At 43.1% G+C, this 25093-nt stretch overlaps 1 protein-coding gene across 6 annotated transcripts in view; it reads right to left on the bottom strand.

Moving 5' to 3' along the window:
• LOC123373178 (histone-arginine methyltransferase CARM1-like) overlaps window positions 1-25093 on the bottom strand; it is a 135905-nt gene that overhangs the window by 38949 nt on the left and 71863 nt on the right. For all 6 annotated transcript variants that reach the window (XM_045022021.1, XM_045022020.1, XM_045022022.1 and 3 more), the window contains one exon: window positions 3136-3313. In XM_045022021.1, coding sequence (XP_044877956.1) covers window positions 3136-3313 — 178 coding nt within the window. The remainder of the gene's footprint in view (window positions 1-3135; window positions 3314-25093) is intronic.

Genomic DNA, 25093 nt, shown 5'->3' with positions numbered 1-25093 from the left:
GTGCAGTTTATGCACTGTGTTTTATTAATGGTTTTGGTGTTGGTTTATTACTGGTGTTTTGGCATGTGAATGACAGCTGGCCTGCCTGGCACTTTTTTCTTCTCATTCAGGTTAAAAAATAAAGGCTTTTCTTTTATTAGGACATTTAATTACCATTACGGCATCACATCATATAAGCTGTATTTCACATAATAAAGATAAAACACATGATAAAGGACAACTGGTAAGTTGTATCCAAATGCTATTTCTCAATACATTTTATCTACATCATGCCATACTGTGTATCTACAGTTCTTGCCACATACCCACTTCCCCATTTCATAAGCACTTATGTCATTCACAAGTACAATCCATGGCAATCAATCCCTGCCCTCACAGTCCCATTTCGTTACATGATGTGGCTGTACCTCATTTACTGTAACCATTGTAAAAGCACATTAATAAAAACACACTACTCTCCCATGCAAATCCATAATGTGTGAGCATAGAGCATCCCTGATTTGTGTTCCCTGGGCACATCCTGCCCCAGATGGGATAGGTGCGCTTTCCGATCCATTACTGTCATAGCTCCATTCAGAGGCAAATGGCTTACCTTTGGCTTAAAAAAGACTGTGAAAAGCACTGCAAGCCACAGTGATGCAGACAGCGCTGATGACACTGGAATCCAAACAGGTCTGCAAACAGCACCAGCAGGATTTCATTTGCCAAACACACATTCAATCACCATTCTGCAGCTGCCCAGAGCATAAATAAACCTTCTTTTGCCAGGGCCTGTGAGATCAAGAGATGGCTTCATAAGCCAATGCAAACGGGGGTGCACAGAGTCCCCCAGAATAGCAGTGAGGATAGTAACTCTATTTATGACAATGCCATCTGGTAGCAAGAGCGTCCCAGTCTATGCATGAATGTAGACTCCCAGTTGTCAGAAAAACCTAGCATGATGCATTTTCCAGTGCAGCCCATGTCGGTGTCCATAAGTTGGCCTCAGTGTTCCACAGAGGCCTGCATGACAATGGAGGCCACTTTGTGGTTTACATACTCATGTGCTTCTTGAGGAGAGCAAATTGTCGGCACGAGTCCCATCAATGGCCCTAGTCCAGTTTGGAAATCCCATTCTGGAAAGCCAACGATTACTTCAGGAATATTGTTTATGCCCACCACTTTTGGGTAAATCACATGCCTGATTGCCCCATACTGCTACAGGTCTCTTGCTAACCGATTTGGCATTGGAAAGTCAACTGTGGGTAAGATGGTGGCAGAAGTTTCTGAGGCAATCAGCTTCCAAACAGCTATAACAACCTGCCTCTAGACTCATGTGGACACCCTCCTTTGTTTTTCCTGACACTGGAGGGCTGGGGCAAGCTGCTCACAAAGCTCCAGAAATGTAGCTTTCTTCATGCGAAAATTTTGGGCACACTGCTGCTCACCCAAGGTCTTCACCACAATGTGGTCCCACCGATCTGTCCCTGTGGCTCTGCTCCAGAAGTACTTGTCTACATAGGGGGTATCAGCACCTATACTGAGAGTCGCAAACAGCATCAGCCAGTTCAAGTCTTCCATGTTTCCATGTGCGTATCATCCTCCTCCCGTCAGGTGCCTTCTGTAGGTCAGAAAACGATGTCGGAATGTCTACCAGCATCTCATGGATGCCCTGTCTGTTTGCTGAAACTTGAGTGAAAGTACAAGCAAGCACAAATGTGACTCCTCCATGTTGCTGGCTCCAGTTGCAGGGAGCATGCAAACCCAAAAGATAGCACAGCAGGTTATGTTGGAAACTTGGCAGCAGCAACAACTTCCTGTAATGTGTAGGGTGAATAGGCAAGTTTTCCCACACCGTACTGTCAACTGAGGGCTAGAGTGGCCACAGCTGGGGAGGGTGCTAGGAACCATGGGACATGGTGGTCTGACTTGAGTCTGCGTAATGCGCTGTGAACACTGGAGCCCCAAGTTTGCAGCCTGGGTCCAGAAACTGTAAACCTAGGGTCACCAATGAGTGTGGACACTCAAGCCTTGGGCTTGCAAGCCTAAGGTCTGTGGGCTCAAGTCCACTAACCCTGAGCTTACATCGCAGTCTAGACATACCCTAATAGTTTGTAGATGGGTACCCAAAATCAGAGGCACTAAAATTAATGGACACTTTTGAAAACAAAGGCCGAAGTGACTTTTGTAAGGCCACAGACCAAGTCCGTGGCAGAACCAAGATTAACTCCCAGTAGTTCCCAGTTCCTAGTCCTGTGCTCAGCCTATTAGCCCATGTTCCCATAAGTAGTTTAATATGCTAAAAACAAGTCTTCAACTTCCACACCCTGTTTTTCACAGTGTCATATGAGAAAGTCTCTCTCTTTTTAACAAAAACTATGTTAGTGATCTTTTAATTTGTTTTCAGGAATTCACCTAGTGAAATATAACTTATGGCAACTGCAGGTTCAGACTTGCCTACAAGGAAATTTCTCAGGAGGCCCCTGGATTTAGAAGCCTCCTTCAAAACTTCTCCAACCAGTAACATATTGAAACACAGATCCTATTGAACTGACCTGTGGATCTCAGTTGTCTCTGGCTGGATTGGACACATCACTGGAAAACAGTGGTGGTACCAAGAGGCCTTGGAATTAGGAATTTGGGTGGGGTCTGACTAGAGCTGGTGAAAACATTTCAAATTTCATATTTTTTTTTCAAAGAAAAAAGAACAAATTTTTCATGACGTTTCCCATTCTTTGCCCAACTCTAGGTCTTTATCTTCCTTCAGTTGCCTTGCATTTTAGTTTAACTTGCCATCATGTTTTGCATTATAAACTTTGAACTGAGAGGCAACCCTTAATGCATACGGTGGCACATTAAATTGAATGACACAAGAGGCAGCCATGGGCAACACATCCAGCACATACAGTTTAAGTGCTCAAATAGCTGGGCTCACCGGCAAATCACAATATGAAATAGTAACAGTGGTGCTTCCAACATGCTCAAATGAAGGACGAAAATTCAACTCCCACTCCTACAGAGCCTACAGGAGGTGGTGAAACACAACACCAACCAGTGCTGTCCAGAGCCACCATTTGGAGGTCCTTCTTGTCTCCTTTATCTGAAAACTGGCATTTTCCCCAATCCATCACTGGGCAACAGTGCTGGCATACTCACCATTTGACTTCAACCATTTTTTGGAATGGAGGTAACTTTCCAGCATCCTCTCATTGAACAGCATGTAACCCATTGGTTCAGAAATAACCACATCAACGTTCTCCGGTAAAGAGATTTCCTCAATTTTACCTGATAAAACCATGATCTTATCAGAGAGGTTGTTACTTCTCACTAGTATCTGGAAAGAGAAAGGAAAAAAAACAAGCATGTTGGCTTCTTTGATTATGCATTGCTCTACCGGAGGTCTCTGGGTAACATGAAACCCTCTGGATTGTTCAGTATCTAGTAACTTTATAAGCCTTTGAAAAGCCTGCACTGTAATTAAACTTTAAAAAATGGTACAGACTCATTCCTTACTACAAATAGAGTTTCTAAATACCCTGAAGAGAGCAAACTCATAGAAGTGTGCAGAATCAGCAAGTAGCAGTACAAGTTACATCATCTTTTAAGAAATAATTAGAATCAATATCTAGAAGAAAAGAATACAACACATGCACACACAAAGAAAGAGGGAAGTTAATATCCACTACAGAAGAACACACAGTAGGGATCTTTAAGATTCTTCACAAAGATCTAGAAAAGGCTATTCCTAACTGATCTACACAATCATAAAGGCATTAATGTTCTCAGGGGATGAATGTTCTCAGAGGCTGAGGAAAGGTTTGAGGCATGATGTTTCTAAACAAAAACAAAAACAAAACGAGGAATAACCTTTTATAGAGCATGCACAATCCCTAGGTACTATATGCAGAATCCTATGCAGGTTGAGAACCTCAGGGCAAACTTTTCTTAACTTTTTGATCTACATTTCTTTCATCTGAACAAGGGAAATGGACTCAGAATTTTAGGTACTGTGTAGCAAGATGTTATGGGAAGGAATAATCTCTAAAGTTACTCTGATTAGAAATGTATGTCATATTTATCTGTAATGTACAAGTCTCTTTGTAGTGCCAAAATATGTTTAGATAATGTTTAGAATTTGCCTTTAGGATACAAATACATACTATGTTATACATACTGATAACATTATCTCATGTGAACCAGTCTGAATGGGGAAAGGTTGTGCAAGGGGATGCTGTACCATGGAGCACTGTTCTCTAGGGGCACCTTCTGCAACAGCACAGTGGGAGGAGATTCAGAATGAGAAAGGGACACACCAGGAGAAGCAACCATACAAATTCATTGGCCAAATATAGTTACAGTGGGCTGCAGCTGTCAGCAAAGCCTTGAGGCTGCACCAGAGGTGACACAGAGGCTGTGTATCCTGTCCCTGGATTGAGAGACACCTTCACCCCAGTCCTTGAATGCCCATTTCCTGCTTTGTGTATGGGACCATGATTTGAGTCTATGCATTCTGCATTATAACGTAGACCACATTAAAAAGGAGGGAGTTGGGGGAAAGAAATCTTCTACATGATGGTATGTGGATTCCCAAGAAAACAGCTGATTTGAAGAGACAAACCTCCCAGTGTTTAAGTTTAGTTCAGGTGCTAGTGGAAGAGATCTTCAGACTTATTTCCACAATTCATTGTCAGGGAAAACACTGTTCAGTGGCTGGAGTAAGCCACTAGCAATGAGTTGTTTGACCCTGAGCTACAATTAACAGGATCCAGGAACAGAAGACAGGGAAAGGAAGCGTGTATCCCCAGTAGTCAAAACAGATTTTCATGTTAGTGCTCACTTGGCAAACACTATTGAGTTTGCCCCCATGAAAACAGCCTTTTATTGAACTTGATCCTACAGACAGATGTAGTTTTCTGAGTCTGGTTTCTGATATATGATTATGGGCACATATGGTATTGTCCTGGGTATGTCTTGTTCCTCTTCAATTTTGTAAACTTTGGGAGAGTGTTCACAGAGGCCATTCAGCTATTTTACCTGTCTTGTCCATTTTGTCAACAGTTCAATAGCAAGGTTATTTAAAATGTGACTAGAATGTTCTAAAAGGACAAGGTACAATTCTTCAGCATCATGTGGTTTTTTCCAAACCCAACACAAAAAGCACATTATTGCTGATATCCAAGAAAGTTAGTTTAACTAAAGCTCCTTAATTAATGAGTCAGGAGGTCATTTGTTTAATCATATTTGTAACCAAAAGAAATCACTGAAGTGTTTTTTTTTCACATGGAAGTCAAAGTAGCATGCAATTTCTTCCTAGTAAGCTAATGTTCTTGCTAAGGTAGTTATAAAAATAATGTAATAAGTATCATCTTTCCTTTACATGGTTCTTTTCACTCTGAAGGATGCCAAAGCTCTTTATGAACTACGGTGTATATACTGTACATATGAATCACTTTCACTCGACTCTGGGATGGAACACAGCAGATGTTTAACAGAGCAAACTGCATAACAGTTTAGGGCAGGAAGTGAAAACAAATACCACAGCCAATCAAAACTACAGAGGGAATTGGGTTGGTAGGTAGAATGAAATTACCCAAACTAACATTTGTCCAATCCCACCCCCGGCCAAAACCAAAACACACAGACCTATTATTGTGAATGCTGCTGTTTGATTCCCCCCACCCCACCTCATCACAGCCTCAAATACTCACAAATTGGTTCCTATCTTACCCAAAACACAGCACATCTCTAATAGCATGGTGTCCCCAAAGCCAATATGCACTCAGCTGGAAGAGTGCCACCTAATGAATCATCATCTTCACTTCCTGCAAGAACCTGCATTTATTTGGAGGACTCTCACCCAAATCCTATCCAGGACTAACCCAGCTTAGCCAGACAAATTTAAGAACACAACCTGTGGTAAGCCAAATTAAGTTTTCACCAAATACTTACAGTTGGAGTTAACACGGCTTCCTATAGTTAAAGGTGCCAATACTTTCTATTATCTGACTTTGTTTTCCATTGCTTTTCACTTTGCTAAACTTTAACCATTCAGGTTGAAATTTTCAATGCTGGGTGTCTGCCCTCAGACTGAAAATTTTTGGAAAATTTCAGTTGAAATAGTTCAGCCATTTCTGATGGTGAAATCAGGGAAAATTCGCTGATTTGCCCATGTAAAAAAATTCTCAGAACCATTTTGCTGAAAAGCTTTAGCACATCCATTCTCTAGAGGAGGAATTTGAAATATGGCTGGGGAGTCACTCTAATGACAGGGATGTGTCTTTTGCTAGCCCTATGAAAATTCACCCAAATTTGGCCAAATTATGAGCCTTTGGGGAAAAAATCATAGGTCACACATGCTCAGTAGAGCTGGACTTGTTTGAGAGGCAACTAGAGTCTCCAAAGATTTGGTCCGTACTGAGCATGCTCCAGCTACAGGGGGCTGGGCAGAATTTTCCCACAATTGCTCCTGCCAACTGCCAGGGACAGGTGTGGGTTAAGGTATAGGAACTAGGAGCTCCTATGCTGTTAGTGTTGTGTATTTGGTTGTCATGGTTTTTGCTGCTATGGCAACTGAGTTAGAGTATTATGGTCTGTAAATAAAATGGAGGTTTTGGTTAGCTGTCTGCTCTCTGGCCTCAAGTGATTGCTTCCTACTCCGGCTGCCCCAAGGATATAACACTGGCGACGAGGGTGGGATCCTGGTGCTGCTCCAGTAACAGAAGGAAGTAGAAGTCAAGGTAAAGACCAAACAAAGAAAAAAAGCTGCTTCTTTGCACTGACTGTGAAAGTGAAACTAAAAAATCATGGTACTCTGACCAGGCCCCTGGAGCCTTTTGATGAGAATACAGAGCAGTGGCATGTGTATACTGAGCGTTTTGAGCTTTTTTTTATTGCAAATGACATTACAGAAGCGAAGAAGGTGCCAATATTCTTAAGTGTTGTAGGGGCTAAAACCTACTCCCTGCTACACAGCTTACTACTACACCCTGTTAAGCCAGCAACTAAATCTTACAGTGACATTGTGGAAATCCTGGTGGTCCCATTTTTCCCCAAAAACCACTGGTAATTGCTGAAAGATATAGGTTCCACAAAAGAGACCAAAAGGAAGATGAAACAGTTGTACAATTTGTAGCCATTCTAAAGAAGCTAGCAGAACACTGTGAATTTAAGAAATGTTAAATGATGCCCTGCGTGATAGGTTAGTGTGTGGCCTGTACAGTGAAGCTATACGGAAGCGCCTACTGACAGAGGCTCAGCTTACCTTACAGAAGGCTGTTGATATTGCTGTCTCCATGGGAATGGCTACAAGGGAGGCACAATTACATCGGTGCACCCCCTAGGGTGCAAAAAAGTGTCACAAGTACCGACCCACAAAACTGTGCAGAGTCAAGAATGTTACCGCTGTGGTAAGCCAGGACACCAGGCATCAGAATGCTGGTGTAAGGACCTGGTGTGTCGACACTGTGGCAAAAAGGGACACAATGAGTGTGCCTGTAAACAAAAGAAAAAGAGGCCTGTGGTCTGGCCGACAAAAAGAGGAACCTTGCATACTCTAGAGCAGACCCAGGATGATCAAGGAGACACCTTATTACAAGAGGAAGTGCCACTGCATGTTTTGTCTTTGGCAGCGGGCTCACATGAATACTGGGTAACCCCCTTATTGGAGGGCAAACCTATACGCATGGAACTGGACACCGGTGCAGCTGTCTCGCTGGTCTCTGAGACTGTGTATAAAGAAAAGTTACAGCATCTTCCACTTAAGGCAACAAAAACTGTTCTGAAGACGTATACGGGAGAAGCTGTGCCCATGGTGGGCACTATTGATGTTAAGGTGGAGCTCAATGGACAGGCCGCTAGATTGCCACTGTTTGTGGTGAGAGGTAACTACCCAGCCTTAATGGGTAGGTCTTGGCTTGGGAAGATTCAACTGAACTGGGCAGAAGTGTGCACCGGATGACTAAAGAAGAAACCAGTCTAACCCCTATACTAAGGAAACATGCTGCTGTTTTTGGAGATGATTTGGGAAGTATGAAGGGAAATCACTTGTGACATTGAACATTAAACCTGGCAGTCCACCAAAATATCTGAAAGCCCGAACTGTGCCATATGCCATCAGGCCAAAGGTTGAAGCAGACCTGGATCGCCTGGTCACCAATGGAGTCCTAATACCAGTTACCCATAGCTCATGGGCCACTCCTATCGTTCCAATAGTGAAGAAAGATGGCTCTCTCCGGATTTGCGGGGATTTTAAAGTCACTGTCAACCCAGTGTTGTGTGCAGAGCATACCCGCTTCCCCGCATCGATGACCTCGTCGCAGGCCTGGCTGGGGGACAAAAGTTCAGTAAGATTGATCTGAGTCAAGCATATTTACAGATGCACGTCGATGAAAAGTCCCAAGAGCTGTTGACTATTGTGACTCATAAGGGGCTTTATCGATACTGTCGCCTTACCCTTCGGAATAAACATCGGCTCCCCGCCCTGTTCCAGAGAGCTATGGACCAGATCTTGTGTGGCTTGTCAGGAGTTCAGTGCTATCTGGATGACATCCTGGTCACTGGAAGAAATGAAGAGGATCACTTAAAGAATTTAGAGGCTACCCTACAAAGATTGGAAGAGTATGGCCTACGAGTTCGCAAAGACAAGTGTGAATTCTTCAAGCCCTCTGTTGAATATTTGGGACACATCATCGATTCTGCAGGTCTTCATAAGGCCCCTGCAAAAGTTAAAGCTATTGTGGAGGCTCCCCCACCACGAAATGTAAGCCAGCTGCGCTCGTTTCTAGGACTACTGAACTATTATGGAAAGTTCATCTCACAGTTAGCCACACTGCTAAAACCACTTCACGAGCTCCTTGGGCAGAACAAGGCATGGAAGTGGACTGAAGCCTGTGATGTTGCATTTAAACAAAGCTAAGGATGCATTGTTAAATTCTGAAGTTCTAACGCACTTTGATCCATCCTTACCCCTGCAATTGGCCTGCGATGCCTCCCCTTATGGAGTGGGAGCAGTCGTGTCACACATTATGCCTTCGGGAGAAGAGAGACCTATTGCTTTTGCTTCACGCACTCTAAGCAAAGCAGAAAACTAACTACGCCCAAATCGAACGTGAGGCATTAGGAATTGTTTTTGGAATTCGGAAGTTTCATCAGTACCTGTTTGGGCGAAAGTTTACTCTTCTTACAGGACCATCGACCTCTGACGTCAATTTTTGTACCCTACACAGGCATTCCCCCATTAGCTGCTAGTCGTATGCAACGTTGGGCATGTTACTTTTCAGCACACACATATGAAATCAAATATCGGGAAATCCACTCTGCACGGCAATGCAGATGGCCCTCTCGAGGTTGCCTTTGCCGGTCAAACATCAAGATAGTGCCCAAAAAGGAAATCTTTTACTTTGAACAGGTTAGAGAATACACCCATCATGCTACTCAGATAAAGAAGGCAACTCGCGTTGACCCAGTATTGTCCCAAGTTATGGACCTGGTGATGCATGGAAAATCTCGACAAACCTCTCTGGTCTCATCCGACCTTGTTCCCTACATGTCCAAACAGATGGAGTTATCGGTCCAATCTGGTTGTTTGTTGTGGGGGAGACGTGTCATTATTCCACCACCGCTGAGATCACAGATGTTAGAACAGCTACATTCCGGTCACTGTGGAATAGTGCGCATGAAGGAAATTGCACGAAGCTATTTTTGGTGGCCTGGATTGGACAGCGCTATTGAAGAGAAGGCAAAAGCTTGTATGTCATGTCAGGGTGTGAGGAATGCACCCCAGTGGGCACCCCTACACCCATGGGACTGGCCTGAAAACCCGTGGCAACGTATTCATGTTGACTTTGCTGGCCCCCTTGAAGGAAGCATGTTCTTGGTGGCAATAGATGCCCATTCTAAATGGCCAGAAGTCTCTATAATGCAGTCCACTTCTGCAGAGAGTATTATCCAAAAACTACGAGGACTCTTTAGTCGTTTTGGTCTGCCAGAACAACTTGTGAGCGACAAACGGACCGCAGTTCGTTTCTCAGGAGTTTCAAAATTTTATGAAGGCAAATGGGATACACCACATCACGTCAGCACCATATCATCCGTCCACCAACGGATTAGCTGAAAGATTTGTCCAGACAATGAAAAACGCTTTGAAATCAGCAAGGGGACAACACTCCATTCAAAAGCGTCTGGATATCTTCTTACTTTCCTACAGAAACACCCCTCATGCTACGACCCAGGGCATCCCCAGCCTTTTCTAATGTTGGGACGACAGCTGCGCACTTGCTTTGATCTGCTGAAAACCTTCTGAACCCCGACAAACTGTGCAACATCAGCAGCAATATCAAGTCATCAGACGGGGCACCCAGAGCAAAAGACCGAACCTTTAGCCCGGGACAGCCAGTTTTGGCTCGGAATTATACTTCCAGAGCTAAATGGGTCCCGGCCACAGTCATCACTCAAACAGGACCTGTTTCCTACACAGTCCGGACTGCAGAGAATGTTACCTGGCGGCGACATGTAGATCAGCTGTTGCCAGGTCATGCCAGTCCTCAGGACCCATCTGCAGTTGAGGGGTCTGACTTCACCTCTTCTGGTGAGGCACCGAATCACGAGTCACCTGTTCCTGACTGTTCTCCTCCATTACTGCCGACGGCTGAGATACCCCTTTGCCCAGCACGAGCTGATACCACCTCCTCACCCGTTTGTGCTGCGGACCCTGAGCCCCTAGTGCTTTCGGGTGCAATAACACCAGAAGTTCGCCGTAATCCACCTAGAGACAGAAGGCCTCCTCATCGGCTGGATCTCTAGCTAGGGCGAACCCACGGTTATGGGGCAAAATAATCCCCAGGGTTTAGCCGGGAATGGAGGCAGTCTACCCTCCTTCTCTAGTCTAGTGTGTGGTTTTTTTTTTTATTTAGGGGATGTTCTTATTAGGGGGGGAGGAATATGTTGTGTATTTGGTTGTCATGGTTTTTGCTGCTATGGCAACTGAGTTAGAGTATTATGGTCTGTAAATAAAATGGAGGTTTTGGTTAGCTGTCTGCTCTCTGGCCTCAAGTGATTGCTTCCTACTCCGGCTGCCCCAAGGATATAACAGTTAGTGCCCCAAGGTAGTGCCCAGGTGGAGTGGAGAAGGAGAAAGCCACCTGAGTGGTATACTGAGGGGTGAGGACTGGATGCAAGAGCCAGAGAGTGGGGGGCAGCACCAAGGGAGGGGAACAGGAACAGAGGGAGACACAGGCAGGCTGTGGGAACAGGAGCAAAACAGTTTATAACCACTAGAGAACACTCTCTTCCAGAACCTGCAATTGAACCCAGGAATTCTAAGTCTCAAACCGGTGCTTTTGCCAGTATAAGCTGCATCTCCAATAGGAGGGTTCACTGATGTAGCTATACCTGTACAGATATACTGACAAACCTTTTCTAGTGTAGTGTAGGCTTCAGCTAAAACATTGACAAACTGTCTCATCTCTTTCTAGCAGCTGGTCCACATACAAGACAATAGACTACTACTGCTACCCAATTACACAATCAGCTCAAGTATTAGAGGTCTGGTTCTGTGGATCTCAAGATTTGAACCCTGCTGAGCCTAGTTAAGAGTCAATATGATTCCATGTGACAGAATTTCACGGGTGTGTTTGTTTTAATTAGGAAATTGCATTAAAATTATATTAAAAGATTACAATTGCAAAGTCAAGCACTCAAAAATTAGGAAATGCCACAATTTCCACAAATGTGCCATCTTTAGTTCTGCCGCCCTTGGATATATGCATTATGACATAATATGTGATCATGTAATGAGGATTGCAGGAAGAAAAAGGATGATTTAATGTGAATAAATATAAAGTAATGCACATTGGAAAAAATAACCCCAACTATACATAGACTATGATGAGGGATAATTTAGCTACAACTAATCAGGAAAGAGATCTTGGAGTCATCGTGGATAGTTCTCTGAAGACGTCCACACAGTGTGCAGCAGCAGTCAAAAAAGCAAACAGGATTTTAGGAATCATTAAAAAAGGGACAGAGAATAAGACTGAGAATATCTTATTGCCCTTATATAAATCCATGGTATGCCCACATTTTGAATACTGCACACAGACGTGGAATCCTCATCTCAAAAAAGATATACTGGCATAGGAAAGGGTTCAGAGAAGGACAACTAAAATGATTAGCAATTTGGAACAGGTCCCATATGAGGAGAGATTAAAAAGGCTAGGACTTTTCAGCTTAGAAAAGAGGAGACTAAGGGGGGATATGATAGAGGTATATAAAATCATGAGTGATGTGGAGAAAGTGAATAAGGAAAAGTTATTTACTTGTTCCCATAATACAAGAACTAGGGGCCACCAAATGAAATTAATGGGCAGCAGGTTTAAAACAAATACAAGGAAGTTCTTCTTCACACAGAGCACAGTCAACCTGTGGAACTCCTTGCTTGAGAAGGTTGTGAAGGCTAGGACTGTAACAGGGTTTAAACGACAACTAGATAAATTCATGGAGGTTAACTCCATTAATGGCTATTAGCCAAGATGGGTAAGGAATGGTGTCCCTAGCCTCTGTTTATCAGATGGTGGAGATGGATGGCAGAAGAGAGATCACTTGATCATTACCTGTTAGGTTCACTCCCTCTGGGGCACTTGGCATTGGCCACTGTCGGCAGACAGGATATTGGGCTGGATGGACCTTTGGTCTGGCCCACTATGGCCATTCTTATGATCTCATGGTTAAGGCAGCTGAATGCTGCCCTGGAGAACTGGATCCTAACCCTGCCTCTGCCACAGATTTCCTATGTGATGCTAGGCAATTAACTTGAACCAAACTTCACAGGTGGTCACTAACTGTGTGTTCCATATTTTCTTCGTGTCTGAGACACTCAAGGCCAGATTTATAGAGAGTTCATGACTGAAACTGACCTCAACAGGAACTGTGCTCTATAGTGAGGCGCTTACATTGGCCAGAGACAAATTTGAGTGTAGACACATGCACAACTAGGTTAACGTAAGAGGATTTCTGTTGACCTAATTTTGTAGCGTAGACCAAGCCTAATTTGGTGATTATATTTTGGCCTCACTTGGCCCTGGATTTTACTGGAAGTTAGGAGCTATGAATATTTCATATGTATTCATATAGTAGGCTTATGTTTATGAATCTTTTGTAACTTTCATCTCTCTCATCTATAGAAATTTTATCTAGGGGGAAAGGGGGACACAATTTGGGATGTAAAATCCTTAACTTCAAAGTACTTAATGCAGTTTGATTGGTGATTCTGCCTTTTCATCTCATGACATGAGCCACTGATCAGAGTTCCAACTAGTGTAAAATTCCAGGTGCAAAAATATAATTCGAAGTTAAAAAATGGAACTATGTGACAACTCTAACTTTCAAAATGGTAAGTTCTTTATGACTTTACAATTAAAGTTTTACTGTCATAGCAAGTCAGTTCCATCCTATGTCAGTAGCAACCAAAAGTTACTAGCATCTGATAGCTGTTCTATGGCCTAGATGAAATAACTCCAGTGTTCTCAGTTCAATTTCTGCCAGCCAGGTGTTTTTCCCTATAAAAACTGTCACCTAAATTGGCACAGATTGATTCCTTTGTAGATACAGACAGACTGAGGTTTGAATAGGTGTAGAGGTGCCACGATCCCCCGTATCAATGGAGGCCTTGGCAGGGCAGTGTGAGGAAGCTGTCCCTGCTATTGCCTGTGAAGTACCTCTTAGATGACAGTCCTTTGGTTATCCACGTATCTCTTGGGCTGTCATAAAAATATCAGAACAGCCATCCGGGGTCAGACCAATGGTCCATCTAGCCCAGTATCCTTGTCTTCTGACAATGATCAGTGCCAGATGCTTCAGAGGGAGTCAATAGAACAGGGCACTTTATTGAGTGATCCATCCCCTGTCATCCAGTCCCAGCATCTAGCAGCCAGAGGTTTAGTGCCCCCTCCATGCCCATAGAATGCTTGACCCTGATGAGAAGGAAAAAGAAGAGGACTCAGGAAGATCGGTTCAGCGAGATCCTGCAAGCCAGTGCTGCATCAGACAGTGAGCAAAGGGCCTGGAGGGTGAACATGGCAGACACCATAGAGAAGGAAAGAGTGGACAGGAGAAAGGCCCAGGAGTCCCAGCAGGAAAAGTAGAGGAAGATGCACCAGGACATAATGGGGCTTGTCTGGAAGCAAACACACACTCCTGTTGCCCTATAGATTCAACAGTCATGGGCTCATCATCCTTTGCAATCAACGGAGAACTGCACTACAGCACTTCCCTACACCTCCCAACATTCCACATGGCAACAGGAGCCACATCCCTACCACTACAACCGTACCCACGGGAATGAGAAGGACAACCCCAGCTTCCCTTACACTGACCTGCGGGAGCCACAGTTACCGTATGTGTAGCCAAAATGGCCTGGAATGGACACAAATATTCTTTCCCCTTGTTAAGTTCTGTTCCATTAATTTATTTTTTTAAGCTTTATTGTGTTTGTTTCTGGAATTGCATACACATGTTTCGCACTGCTTTTGGTACACAAGGAATTTCTATTTTTTTTTAAATTAATTAGTCTTTTTTGCTTCACAACATGTACTGCAGAATGCGTAGAGCTACACAAAGCACTTGACAGCTTGTTATTGTACCGGGCCACAGAACTCATAAGTTCAGTGAAAAACAAAGTGTACATATTAAAAATATACAGCAAGCACTACATAATTCAGAGGTGCATTAAAAGACACATATTCATAAATATTCATCAAGCACTACACAACTCCTTCCTAATAGCCCCCAAAAAAACTTTAGGGCCAGGTAGAGCACGGTTCACCAAACCCATTACTGTGGCTAACTGTTAAAGTGCTCTTTTCAGTCTCCCTCAGCACCATAGCTCTGCACTGAGTTCTTCTAATGGCCTTTGCGTCTGGCTGTTCAAACTCAGCAGCTCCCCACCTCTGCCCTTCACCCCAGCAGTAACTCCTCCCTCCCCCCCCCCGCCTTTTGCCTCACAAATATCACTCAGGACACAACAAGCAACTATAATCATTGGGATATTTTTCTCACTGAGAGCCAGTCTTGTGAGTTACCACCACCAGTCGCTCTTCAATCTACCAAAAACAAATTAAACTGTCCTCCGGCACCTGCTGAGCTGGTTGCTGAAGCTTCCCTAGGTGCTGTCAAGGTGGCCAGCGTACAGCTTCATGAGCCAGAGAAACAAAGGGCCCCCAAGGATCTCTACTGGCATTTCAACATTGCCAATGGTAATTTGCCAGGTGGGAAAGAATGTCCCTGTTTGCAGTTTTTTGAACAATCCCATATTCTTAAAGATGCGAGCATCCCGCATCTTCTCAGACCAGCCCACACGGATGTCAGTGAAGCATCCCTGGTGATCCACCACTGCTTGCATAACCATAGGAAAGCAACCCTTTCTGTTGATGTACTCTAAGGCAAGGTGGGCTAGTGGCAAAATAGAGATTTGTGGGCTGTCAGTTCAGGAAGTCCATTACTGAAAAACCATCCACTTTGTCCTGCACATTGCTGAGAGTTACAGCCCTGCGTAGCAAGAGACAATTAATAGCCCTGCATATTTGCATGACAATGGCCCCACTGTGGATTTTCCAGCTCCAAAGTGATTGCCCACACTCTGGTAGCAAATATGGCACTGCAAGGTTCCACATGGCAATTACCATTTGCTTCTCCACTATCAATGCCACTCTTATTCTGGTCTCCCAGCACTGGAGGGCTGGGGTGAGCTCAGCACACTGATCCAGGAATGTGGTCTTTCACATCCAGAAGTTCTGCGGCCACTGCTTGCCATCCCAAACCTGCATTACAATGTGATCCCACCAGTCAGTGCTTGTTTCTCAGGCCCAAAAGCAGTGCTCCACTGTCTGCAGCTGCTCTGTGAATGCCCAAAACCACCTTGAATCAGTTTTGTGATGTCCTTCAACAAACCGTCCTCAAAGAAATCGTCATCTCCCCTATTGCATCCTCTGCTTGCAACACTCATGACAATAGCACAGAGCTGTGTGGGCTCCGTGCTTCTGTCAGAGATAGCGGACAGTAAAAAATGCTGTGGAGGTTTCTGAGATTTTAAACAAGGTATGAAAACTGCAGGAAATGGATGGCGCATGATGAGACCCCGATCCCTTGCTCTCAGTCACTCTGCGCGATTTGTTTTTGCCCCACCATGCATTGCTAATATCTCCCAAAAGACAGCACCCAGGATGATGGCAAGGGGCCCACTGACTGGTAGCAATGTGGTGAGTAGCAGCACCAGTGCAAGGAACCAAATATGCATGTGCACAAGCAATATACTCACTGCAGCAGCTTTATGACAACATAACTACTGTTGACTAGAAATGTAGATATGGCCTAACTTGAATACTGGCAACAACAAACCCTATGAGAGGCAAAATCAGCTTAGTCCAGATTAGTGTAGCCAATACACAGAGACATGATCTTCAACAAGAACTTCTAATTTATAATCTGTAATACACCAGTCAAACATACGTGAGACATTTTGCAATCAAAAGATATTTCTAGCAACAACTAATGTGGATCCACTGATCAGGTAGCAACAGGGGAGCTCCTGTTTTTTAAGAAAAGTGAGTCTGGAACCTAATTCTTGACCCTCATTTCCAACACCCTGCCCCCAAGACTCCCCAAATGGATCTCCAGTTGTTCATACTGACCTCTTGCTAAAATAGGTTGGCTGTGAAACCTTTTTAACTCGGGACTGCTTATTTAAATATACACGCCCATATTGAAAATATTTTTGATTTCATATACATGGCAAGTGCCGAGTGAGAGCAACGCAAGTTTGTCATGAGTGTACAGCAAGTTACCCAAACAGGCTAGAGCTCTACGGGAACTGGTGACACTGGGCAAGAAATATGATGCAAAATGAGACTAGATTTATACACACATTGACAGTGTGATAGTCTCCTACACAGCATATCACAGATTCCTGCAATAACCAACCTTGCCCATAACCAGAATAGACATGCTTTTATTGTGTACATCAATGTATTTAAACTAAAGAAACAAAGTACCTGGGTAGTTTCAGTGTTTCATAACAAAGAACAGGTTTACGAAGAAAACAGAACATTCCATCTCTTTTTCCCCTTCTCTGCCTTTGATTTTTCAGAGAATGAACAGCGGGTATGTGTGTATTGTTTTTAATAGCAAGTGTCCAGCCAGTGACCTAGATTTCAGAACAATATGAAAGCAGGGCAAGAAGACATTGATGAAAAGATAAGACTGTACACACACATTCCACAAAACAAAATACAACAACTAAATTACTCTCTGATGCAATTCCATTGACTTCAAAGGAGTTGCATCAATCTGCCACCAACTGAGGATGTGTTAGTGTTTTGGTTATTTTTTCCCCTTCATCTTCTTTATGCAGCATTCATGACACATACAAGTCCTAGTCAAACAGGTGGACCTTTATTTGATCAATGAAGAGTTTCTTGACTAATCTCAAATACATACAGGTAACAACAGATCTCTCAGGTACATCCCTCCTCATCAGGATCCCTAACCTGATTCCACTGAAGCCATGGCAAACTCCCACTGAATTAAATGGAAGCATGATCAGGAGAAGGTGTTGTACAATAAACTTCTTACCTACGATAATTTTGGAGGATGTTATACCATCTTATCCTCCACCTGGCTTTCTCCAGAGAAACCCCACTACATCTTTTATACTCTGATACCTGATAATTAAGAATATATTTCCTCTCTCTTAGCTCATACTGGTATATTAAACAAAATACTTTTAGCTTCCCCTATGTAACAGTGGTTTTCTTCTTGCTTATTATATAACTTTGTAATTGGTTTTAAGAACACAAATTTCTCCAAAGTACAATGCAGCTCCCAAAGACATGACAAGCAGTATAAAATATTTCATATATTTTAAAAAGTAGTCTATTTGCTAAGCCTGCCACAGGGCTTTGCCAAAATGGAAAAAGTGACAGCAGCCTTTGCAAATTAAAATGTAAATATTGAGTAGACAGCTTTTTACTTATTGATTTGGTAGCCAGAAATTTTTGAGATTCCTCTTAGGAATTGTGTCCATAAGTGCAATTGTCAGAGAGAAAACCATGTCTTCTTATCTGAAAATGGGCATACGCAAGTTTCAGAACAGAATTTAAGTTTAATTTTTTTACATTTTCCATCAAAGGATCTAATTCTGCAAACCATTACTCACACATGTAGTCTTACTTTTGTGAGTACTCTTATGCACACAAAGATTATTCACCTGAGTAAGAGTATGCAGGATGAGTTCCAAATTCAGCAATTTCAAGTTATAGCATAAACCAATTTTGAAAACTCACAACACATGTACACAATGCCAAATTGAAATCTTTTCAATTTTGAAAACTGAATTAATGGTAATTTCCAATGCTACCCTTGCTCATGGACCCCTTTGCCATTTGGGAGTTTTTACAATCACACTTTCTTTGAATATATAAAGTTTGTCCCTCCTTGGTAGCCATTCGAAAGATAAATACAAACAAAACAGGAAAGCTGACTATACAGAGGAAGCGCTGAAAATCATTACACAAAACTGCTATAAAGTGCACAAAATAAACAAACTGAAAACTCTAATCTTTCTTTTATAGAAATTTTAGGTGCTATTTGTAACAATAGTTGATAAAAAAAATTGAACTCAAATGCAGCTTTTACATTGACAATGTGTCTAACACTTTCATACAATTTCTAATTAAGCTCTGATAAAACCTTCGATATCCACTCATATTTCAGTTGCTTATTACTATTTTTTTTTAAATCAGCAAAGGCACCAATCTTAAATGCTAACATTCACATTTCAGCTATTTTCGCTGGAATCTTCTTGTAAACAATGAGGGAAAGAACTCTGGAGGTAAAAGAACAATGGCTCAAAACTATCCTTGAGCATCATTCTGAGATGCAAAAATGCAGTCACTGGGGAGCAGTCTTGTCTATTCCCAGTAGGGTTCATAGGCTAGTTAATGCCTCATAATTATCATTCATTAAGTGTATTGCAGTAGTGCCTAACAGCCTCAGTCATGGACCAGGACCCCGTTGTGGTAGGGCTGTGTAAGCAGAGAACAAAAAGATGGTCCCTCCCCAAAGAGCTTACAATGAAAGTAACTGATCTACAGTACCGAAGGCAATAGATCAATCTAACAATATTAGATGAAAATCAGGAGCCCATGATAAGTACCAGGTGCTCATCTACCAATGCAGTCCAAGTTTGTACTTGGACTGATAAAATTCAAGAGGATCAGAGGCATTTAGATATTCAGAATTTTCTCACTACAGCCTTCTCAATTATCTAAGCCAGGAACAGGAAGCTAATAGCAAAGGCCAGAGACTCTGCTCTGGCTGAGTTGGGCTCAGTGCATGGTCAGGCTGGGGGAGAAGCAAACGTGCTTCCATGCCACCTTTGTAGCACCCTAATCCTGGGACTACTTAAGCCCCAGATCACATCCCCTTTTCAATCACTGCACCCTGTTCGCTGAGTATAGAGAAGCATGCAGGAGCCACTAGGCTGGTTGTAGAGCACATACAAATTTCCATGTACACTGGGGGAATCCTCAGAAGGACACTTAGTGGCTTCATGTTTCTTTTGTGCACCTGGAGCAGGGCCAATGATCTGGCCTGGGAGAAACAGTTTGCCACATTCTCGGCATCCAGTTGTGTTTTTCTGAGCAACAGTCATACGACAGCTTCCTCAAGAGAAGCCAACAACCTGCTCCTCCTAAGGGAAGAAATGACATACTCTCAACCCTTTATCCAGTGACACTCTATGCTGCAAAGTCCCTCAAACATCTGTTTTCCATCACCATTTTACATGAGCCCAACAAAACAGCACTGGATGTTAACACTCGGTGTAGCAGATGAGATAACTGCAATATTTACATCGTAAATTGTTTGCTAAGACATAATGTAAATAACTGAAAATGCAAACAGGTGCAGTTTGTCTATTTGTTGCTCAGATTACAATATGGTACAAATAAATATTAGGTAAACACTACACTACAAACAGGTGCAAGTGTTCTGCCTCTGTCACCATTTATCCTTCATCTCTGCGGAAGTGGCAACTGCTCCCAACTCATGTGAAACACCTTTCTCAATTACATTAGCTGTACAGCATGCATGGGCACATACACACAAATCAATCCTCTCAAGACTACCCGGTTGTTTTTTTTTTATAAGATCTGTACCCTCACTGTTGGTAGTGGAAGCAGGTAAATGGCAGCCTTAAGAATAATTAATTCTACACAAATCTCTTCTTCTTGATTCTCTCATAAGATTAGTCATTATGGAGCTCCCAGAAGGGCTTTCCTTTACTGGTACCGCATGGCAAACACACTTGGATTCCACAAGGACTACTTGTTTATTTCTGATGATCCCATCACTAATCCTTGCAGTTTAATCATTTTTAACTCATGCATAGTAACCCTTTCTTCCCTTTTATTCAAGTGCTCTACATAAAAAAAATGTTCAGCCCAGTAATACTGTTTTTTCCCCGTGGCCTTACATGAGCTGCTTAGAATAACTAGGGTGACCACATGTCTGGTTCTGGCTGGGACAGTCACTTTTTTAAGCCCTGTCCCTGCCGTCTCGACTTTTTTTTGCTCTTGACAGCTTGATCAGTTGGCAGGAGCAAACAGGACAAATGCCCACTTCTGTCAAAAAAGTGGGGTGCGGAGGAATGCGGGGGGAAGAGGCGGGGAGGGGCAATGCCAGCCTCACACTGGGGCCAGTCAGTGTTTGGGTGAGCAGCGATGCTAGTCCTGTGTGGGGAGGTGGGGGCTGGGCTTGCGCAAGCAGCTTGGGCCAACACCATGCCGGGGGCGGAGGGAGAGGGAGGGGCACTCGGGTTAGCCCCATGCGGTGTTCCTTCTTCCCTTTGGGAAATATGGTTACCCTAAGAATAACATTTTATGTTTAGACAAATCTAGTATTATTGCCAGGTACCCACTCCCAATCTTGTTTCCTCTGCTTTTGCCTAATGGATTTACTATAATGAAGTTAGAAGACTGAGATTATGCATTCTTGTCATGGCTCATTCGTACACCACCAAGGAGTATTAGCTATACCCCCTCCCTCACCGCGCACCAAATTGTTTGTTTTCTTGGGCAAAGGCTGTTTCAATCTTTTCCCCCTCCTGCAGGCAAAGTGACTGTGTGGAGCAGGATTCAGCTGTCAGCAGCTGCATATCCAAGGTGTGGAGTCATGGAACAGGAGAAAAGTTGGCACACTGGTCTGAAAACCAGCTAAAGAGCTAGACACACAGGGTTTCTTTATACCATACTACATACTGAAGCTGGAAAGAGGCTACTAATAGATGAATCAGTGCTGGTAGGGATGGAGCCCCTCTTTTATAAAATTTTCCAGTTTGCAGGCAATGTTAACAGGAAGGCACAGTACAGGATGACAGCTATGATCTCATTATTTTAAGCATGGTACACTGTCACTGCATGGGAGGAAAAAGAACAGATTATATTCCTTGGACTGTAATAGGGAGTCACATTTGATATCATTTTTTAATTCTTGCTGCAATCTTTAGGCCAAATTCTTTCCCTTACATGAGCTTCAATCCAAAGTAACTCTGTTGGTTTCTCTGGAGTTACACCAGATGTACACCTGTGGTATGGACCGTGGAATCTTTCCCTTTATCTTTCCTGCACAGTTTAGTGAAGCCACATGAGAAAATGTAAATGCCAGCAAATTAAATTACCAAACACTGAAAAGGTCACAGGAGTACTGCACAGTACAGAGTGAAGTAATATTCTTAGAATATTGCAAAAGGAAATATCTTAAACAACTAGATAATTCAGCTGTAACCAGCATATCTCCTTATGCAGCACCCATTATAACTTACCCCTTAATTGCCCTATTTAGAAATCCTATGTAACCACTGCACATCTGTAGGCAACACACAGCATTCATCTTGAACTTCAACCCTGTCTTATTGTTGTGTACCTTTGAGTGTCTGCTAGTCATTGTACAGAATTCAAATCAGATTTACACAACTCCTTCAATAAAAACCTCTATAATCAAGCAACAAAAAGATCTACTGCAAAACCACCATTTATCTCAATAAAATACTACTGCATTACTTTCTATGGTGCAAATATAAGGAATATGATGTTACTGCAGTCAGCAAATCGGATTGTTGCATTTTTGTCATATGGCCCATGTTAAAGTGGAAAGAGCACAGAATGAGCTCACTGCAACTGAACGTGCTCTGTCTTTGTTCAGCTGGCCAGAAGAAAAGGGGTTGCTGTCCCAATAAAAGCCCCCACTCCCAACTGGATGGCAGAGGTGATAGGAAGGGGAAAATTTACTTGGACAGAACAGGGAGGACAAGAAGTGATGGGCAAGGTGTGTGTGTGTGGAGGGGAGGAGGAAGAGGGCAGTGCCCTCCAGGGACCTGGGGGTGGTATTTATACCCCAGGCACTTCCAGAGAAGCCCAAAACTGCGCGCTGACTCCACCTGCAGGCACCACCCCCACAGCTCCCATTGGCTGTGGTTCCTGGCCAATGGGAGCTGCTAAGTCAGCACTCTGGGCGGAGGCAGCACGCAGAGCTGCCTGGCCAAGCCTCCACCTAGCAGCTGAGTGAGAGGGATGTTGCCACTTCCGGGGAGCCCCCAGGTAAGCGCCGCCCAGAGCCCGCCCCACCCCGTCCTGTGTCCCATCCCCCTGCCCCCGCCACACCCAAACTCTGCTGCTGTGGGGGAGCATGAGGGCATGGTGGCCCGAGAAGGCCCCAGCAGTGGCTGGTGTGCCTGGCGCAGGGGCTGCCTGAGCTGCCCCTGATCCAGGCACACTGGCCACTGCAGAAGTCACAGAGGTTACGGAAAGTCATGGAATCTGTGACCTCCATGACAAACTCACAGCCTTAATCATGACCTGTATTATACAATTTATTGTTGAGTACTACCGTACACATTGAGTGAATAAAGTTGTGGTCTAATCCTCATACATTGCCTCGTCTTTCTTCCAGTGGGGCTGGGACAATCATAGAAATGTAGGGCTTAAAGGGACCTCAAGAGGTCATCAAGTCAATTCCCCTACACTGAGGTAGGAGCAAGTATATCTAGACAGGTGTTTATTTAATCTGTTCTTAAAAACCTCCAATTACGTGGATTCCATAACCTCCCTTGGAAGCCTATTCCAGCACATAAGCACCCTTACGATTAGAAAGTTTTTCCTAATATCTTATTTAATTCTCCCTTGCTGCATATTAAGCCCATTACTTCTTGACCTAGCTTTGGTGGACATAGAGAACAATTGATCATTGTCTTCTTTATAACAGCCCTTATCATATTTGATGACTTATCAGGTTCCTCGCTCAGTCTTCTGTTCTCAAGACTAAAATATACCCATTTTTTTTAACCTTTCCTCATAGGTCAGATTTTCTAAATCTTTTATCATTTTTGTTGTTCTCATCTGGACTCTCTCCAGTTTGTCCACATCTTTCTTAAAATGGGGCCACCAAAATTAGACATGGTTCCCCAACTGGGGCCTCATTGCTGCCAAGTAGAGTGGAACAATTATCTTCCGTATCTTACATATGACAATCCTGTTAATGCACTCACAAAATTAGCCTTTTCTGCAACTGCATCACATTGTTAGCTCATACTCAATCCGTGATCTACTATAACCCACAGATCCTTTCCAATAGTACTACCACCTAGCCAGTTACTGTATTTCCCATTTTGTAGTTGTGTTTGATCTTTCCTTCCTAAGTGTAGTACTTTGCATATGCCTTTACTGAATTTCATCTTGCTGATTTCAGACCAATTCTTTAATTTATCAAAGTTGTTTGGAATTCTAATCTTGTCCTTCACAGTGTTTGCAACCCTTCCCAGCTTGGTTTTATCCACAGATTTTATAAGCCCACTCTCCACTCCATTATTCAAGTAATTAATAAAAATATTGAATAGAACCAGAGCCAGGGCTGACCCTGCAGGATCCCTCTAGATACATTCTCCCAGTTTGACAGTAAACCATGGATAACCATTCTTTGTGTACGGTTATTCAATCAATTGCGCACCCACCTTATAATAATTTCATCTAGATCACATTTCCCTAGCTTGCTTAGGACAATGTCATGTGGGACACCATCAAAAGCTTCACTAAAAATCAAGATATATCATGTCTATTTTTTCCCCCCAGCCACTGGGCCACTAACCTTGTCAAAGAAGGAAATTAGGCTAGTTTTTCTTGACAAAATCATGTTGGCTATGACTTATCACCCTATCATCCTCTAGGTGCTTACAAACTGATTGTTAAATAATTTGCTCCAGTATCTTTTCAGGTAGTGAAGTTAGGCTGATGAGTTTTCGAAGATAATCATTAATAGTTCCAAGATTGCTTCAGCTAGTTTCCTAGGGTGAATTTCATCAGGCCCTACTGACTTGAATACATCTAACTTATTTAAATATTCTTTAACCAGTTCTCTCCCTATTCTGGCTTGTATTCATTCCCCCTTGTTCTGATTTTGTCCCTACACACTTGTGCTATTCTTTTGTACTCATTCTAAGCAATCTGTCCATGTTTCCACTTGTAGGATTCCTTTTTGATTTTCAGGTAATCAAATTGCTCAAGAGGCAAAACACAGTGCCCTCTTACTATTCTTCTTATCATTCCTTTGCATCAGGATAGTTTGCTATTGTGCCTTTAATGCTGTCTCAGAGAAACTGCTAGCTCTCCTGAACTCCCTTCTCCCCCTTAGATTTTCTTTCTAAGGGACCTTATCTACTAACTCTCTGAGCTTATTAAAATCTGCTTTTAAAAAGTCCATTCCCCTTATTCTGCTGCTCTCACTCCTTCTTTTCCTTAGAATCAGGAAGCCTATCATTTCATGATCACTTTCACCCAAGTTGCCTTCCCACCTTCAGATTCACAACCAATTCCACCCAAGTCAGAATCAAGTCTAAAATGGCTGCCCCCCGGTTACTTCCTCCACCATCTGAAACAAGAAATTGTCCCCAACACATTTCAATAAACGTATTGGACATTTTGTGTTTTTCAGTATTATTTTTCCAGCAGATATCTGGGTAAAGTCCCCCACTATTACCAGGTCTCTGGATATTTGTTCTAGAAAAGCCTCAATG

This window comes from Mauremys mutica, chromosome 6 (assembly GCF_020497125.1).
Source record: "Mauremys mutica isolate MM-2020 ecotype Southern chromosome 6, ASM2049712v1, whole genome shotgun sequence".
In the NCBI taxonomy this organism is placed as follows: domain Eukaryota; kingdom Metazoa; phylum Chordata; order Testudines; family Geoemydidae; genus Mauremys; species Mauremys mutica.
This window is presented reverse-complemented; position numbering and strand designations above follow the sequence as displayed.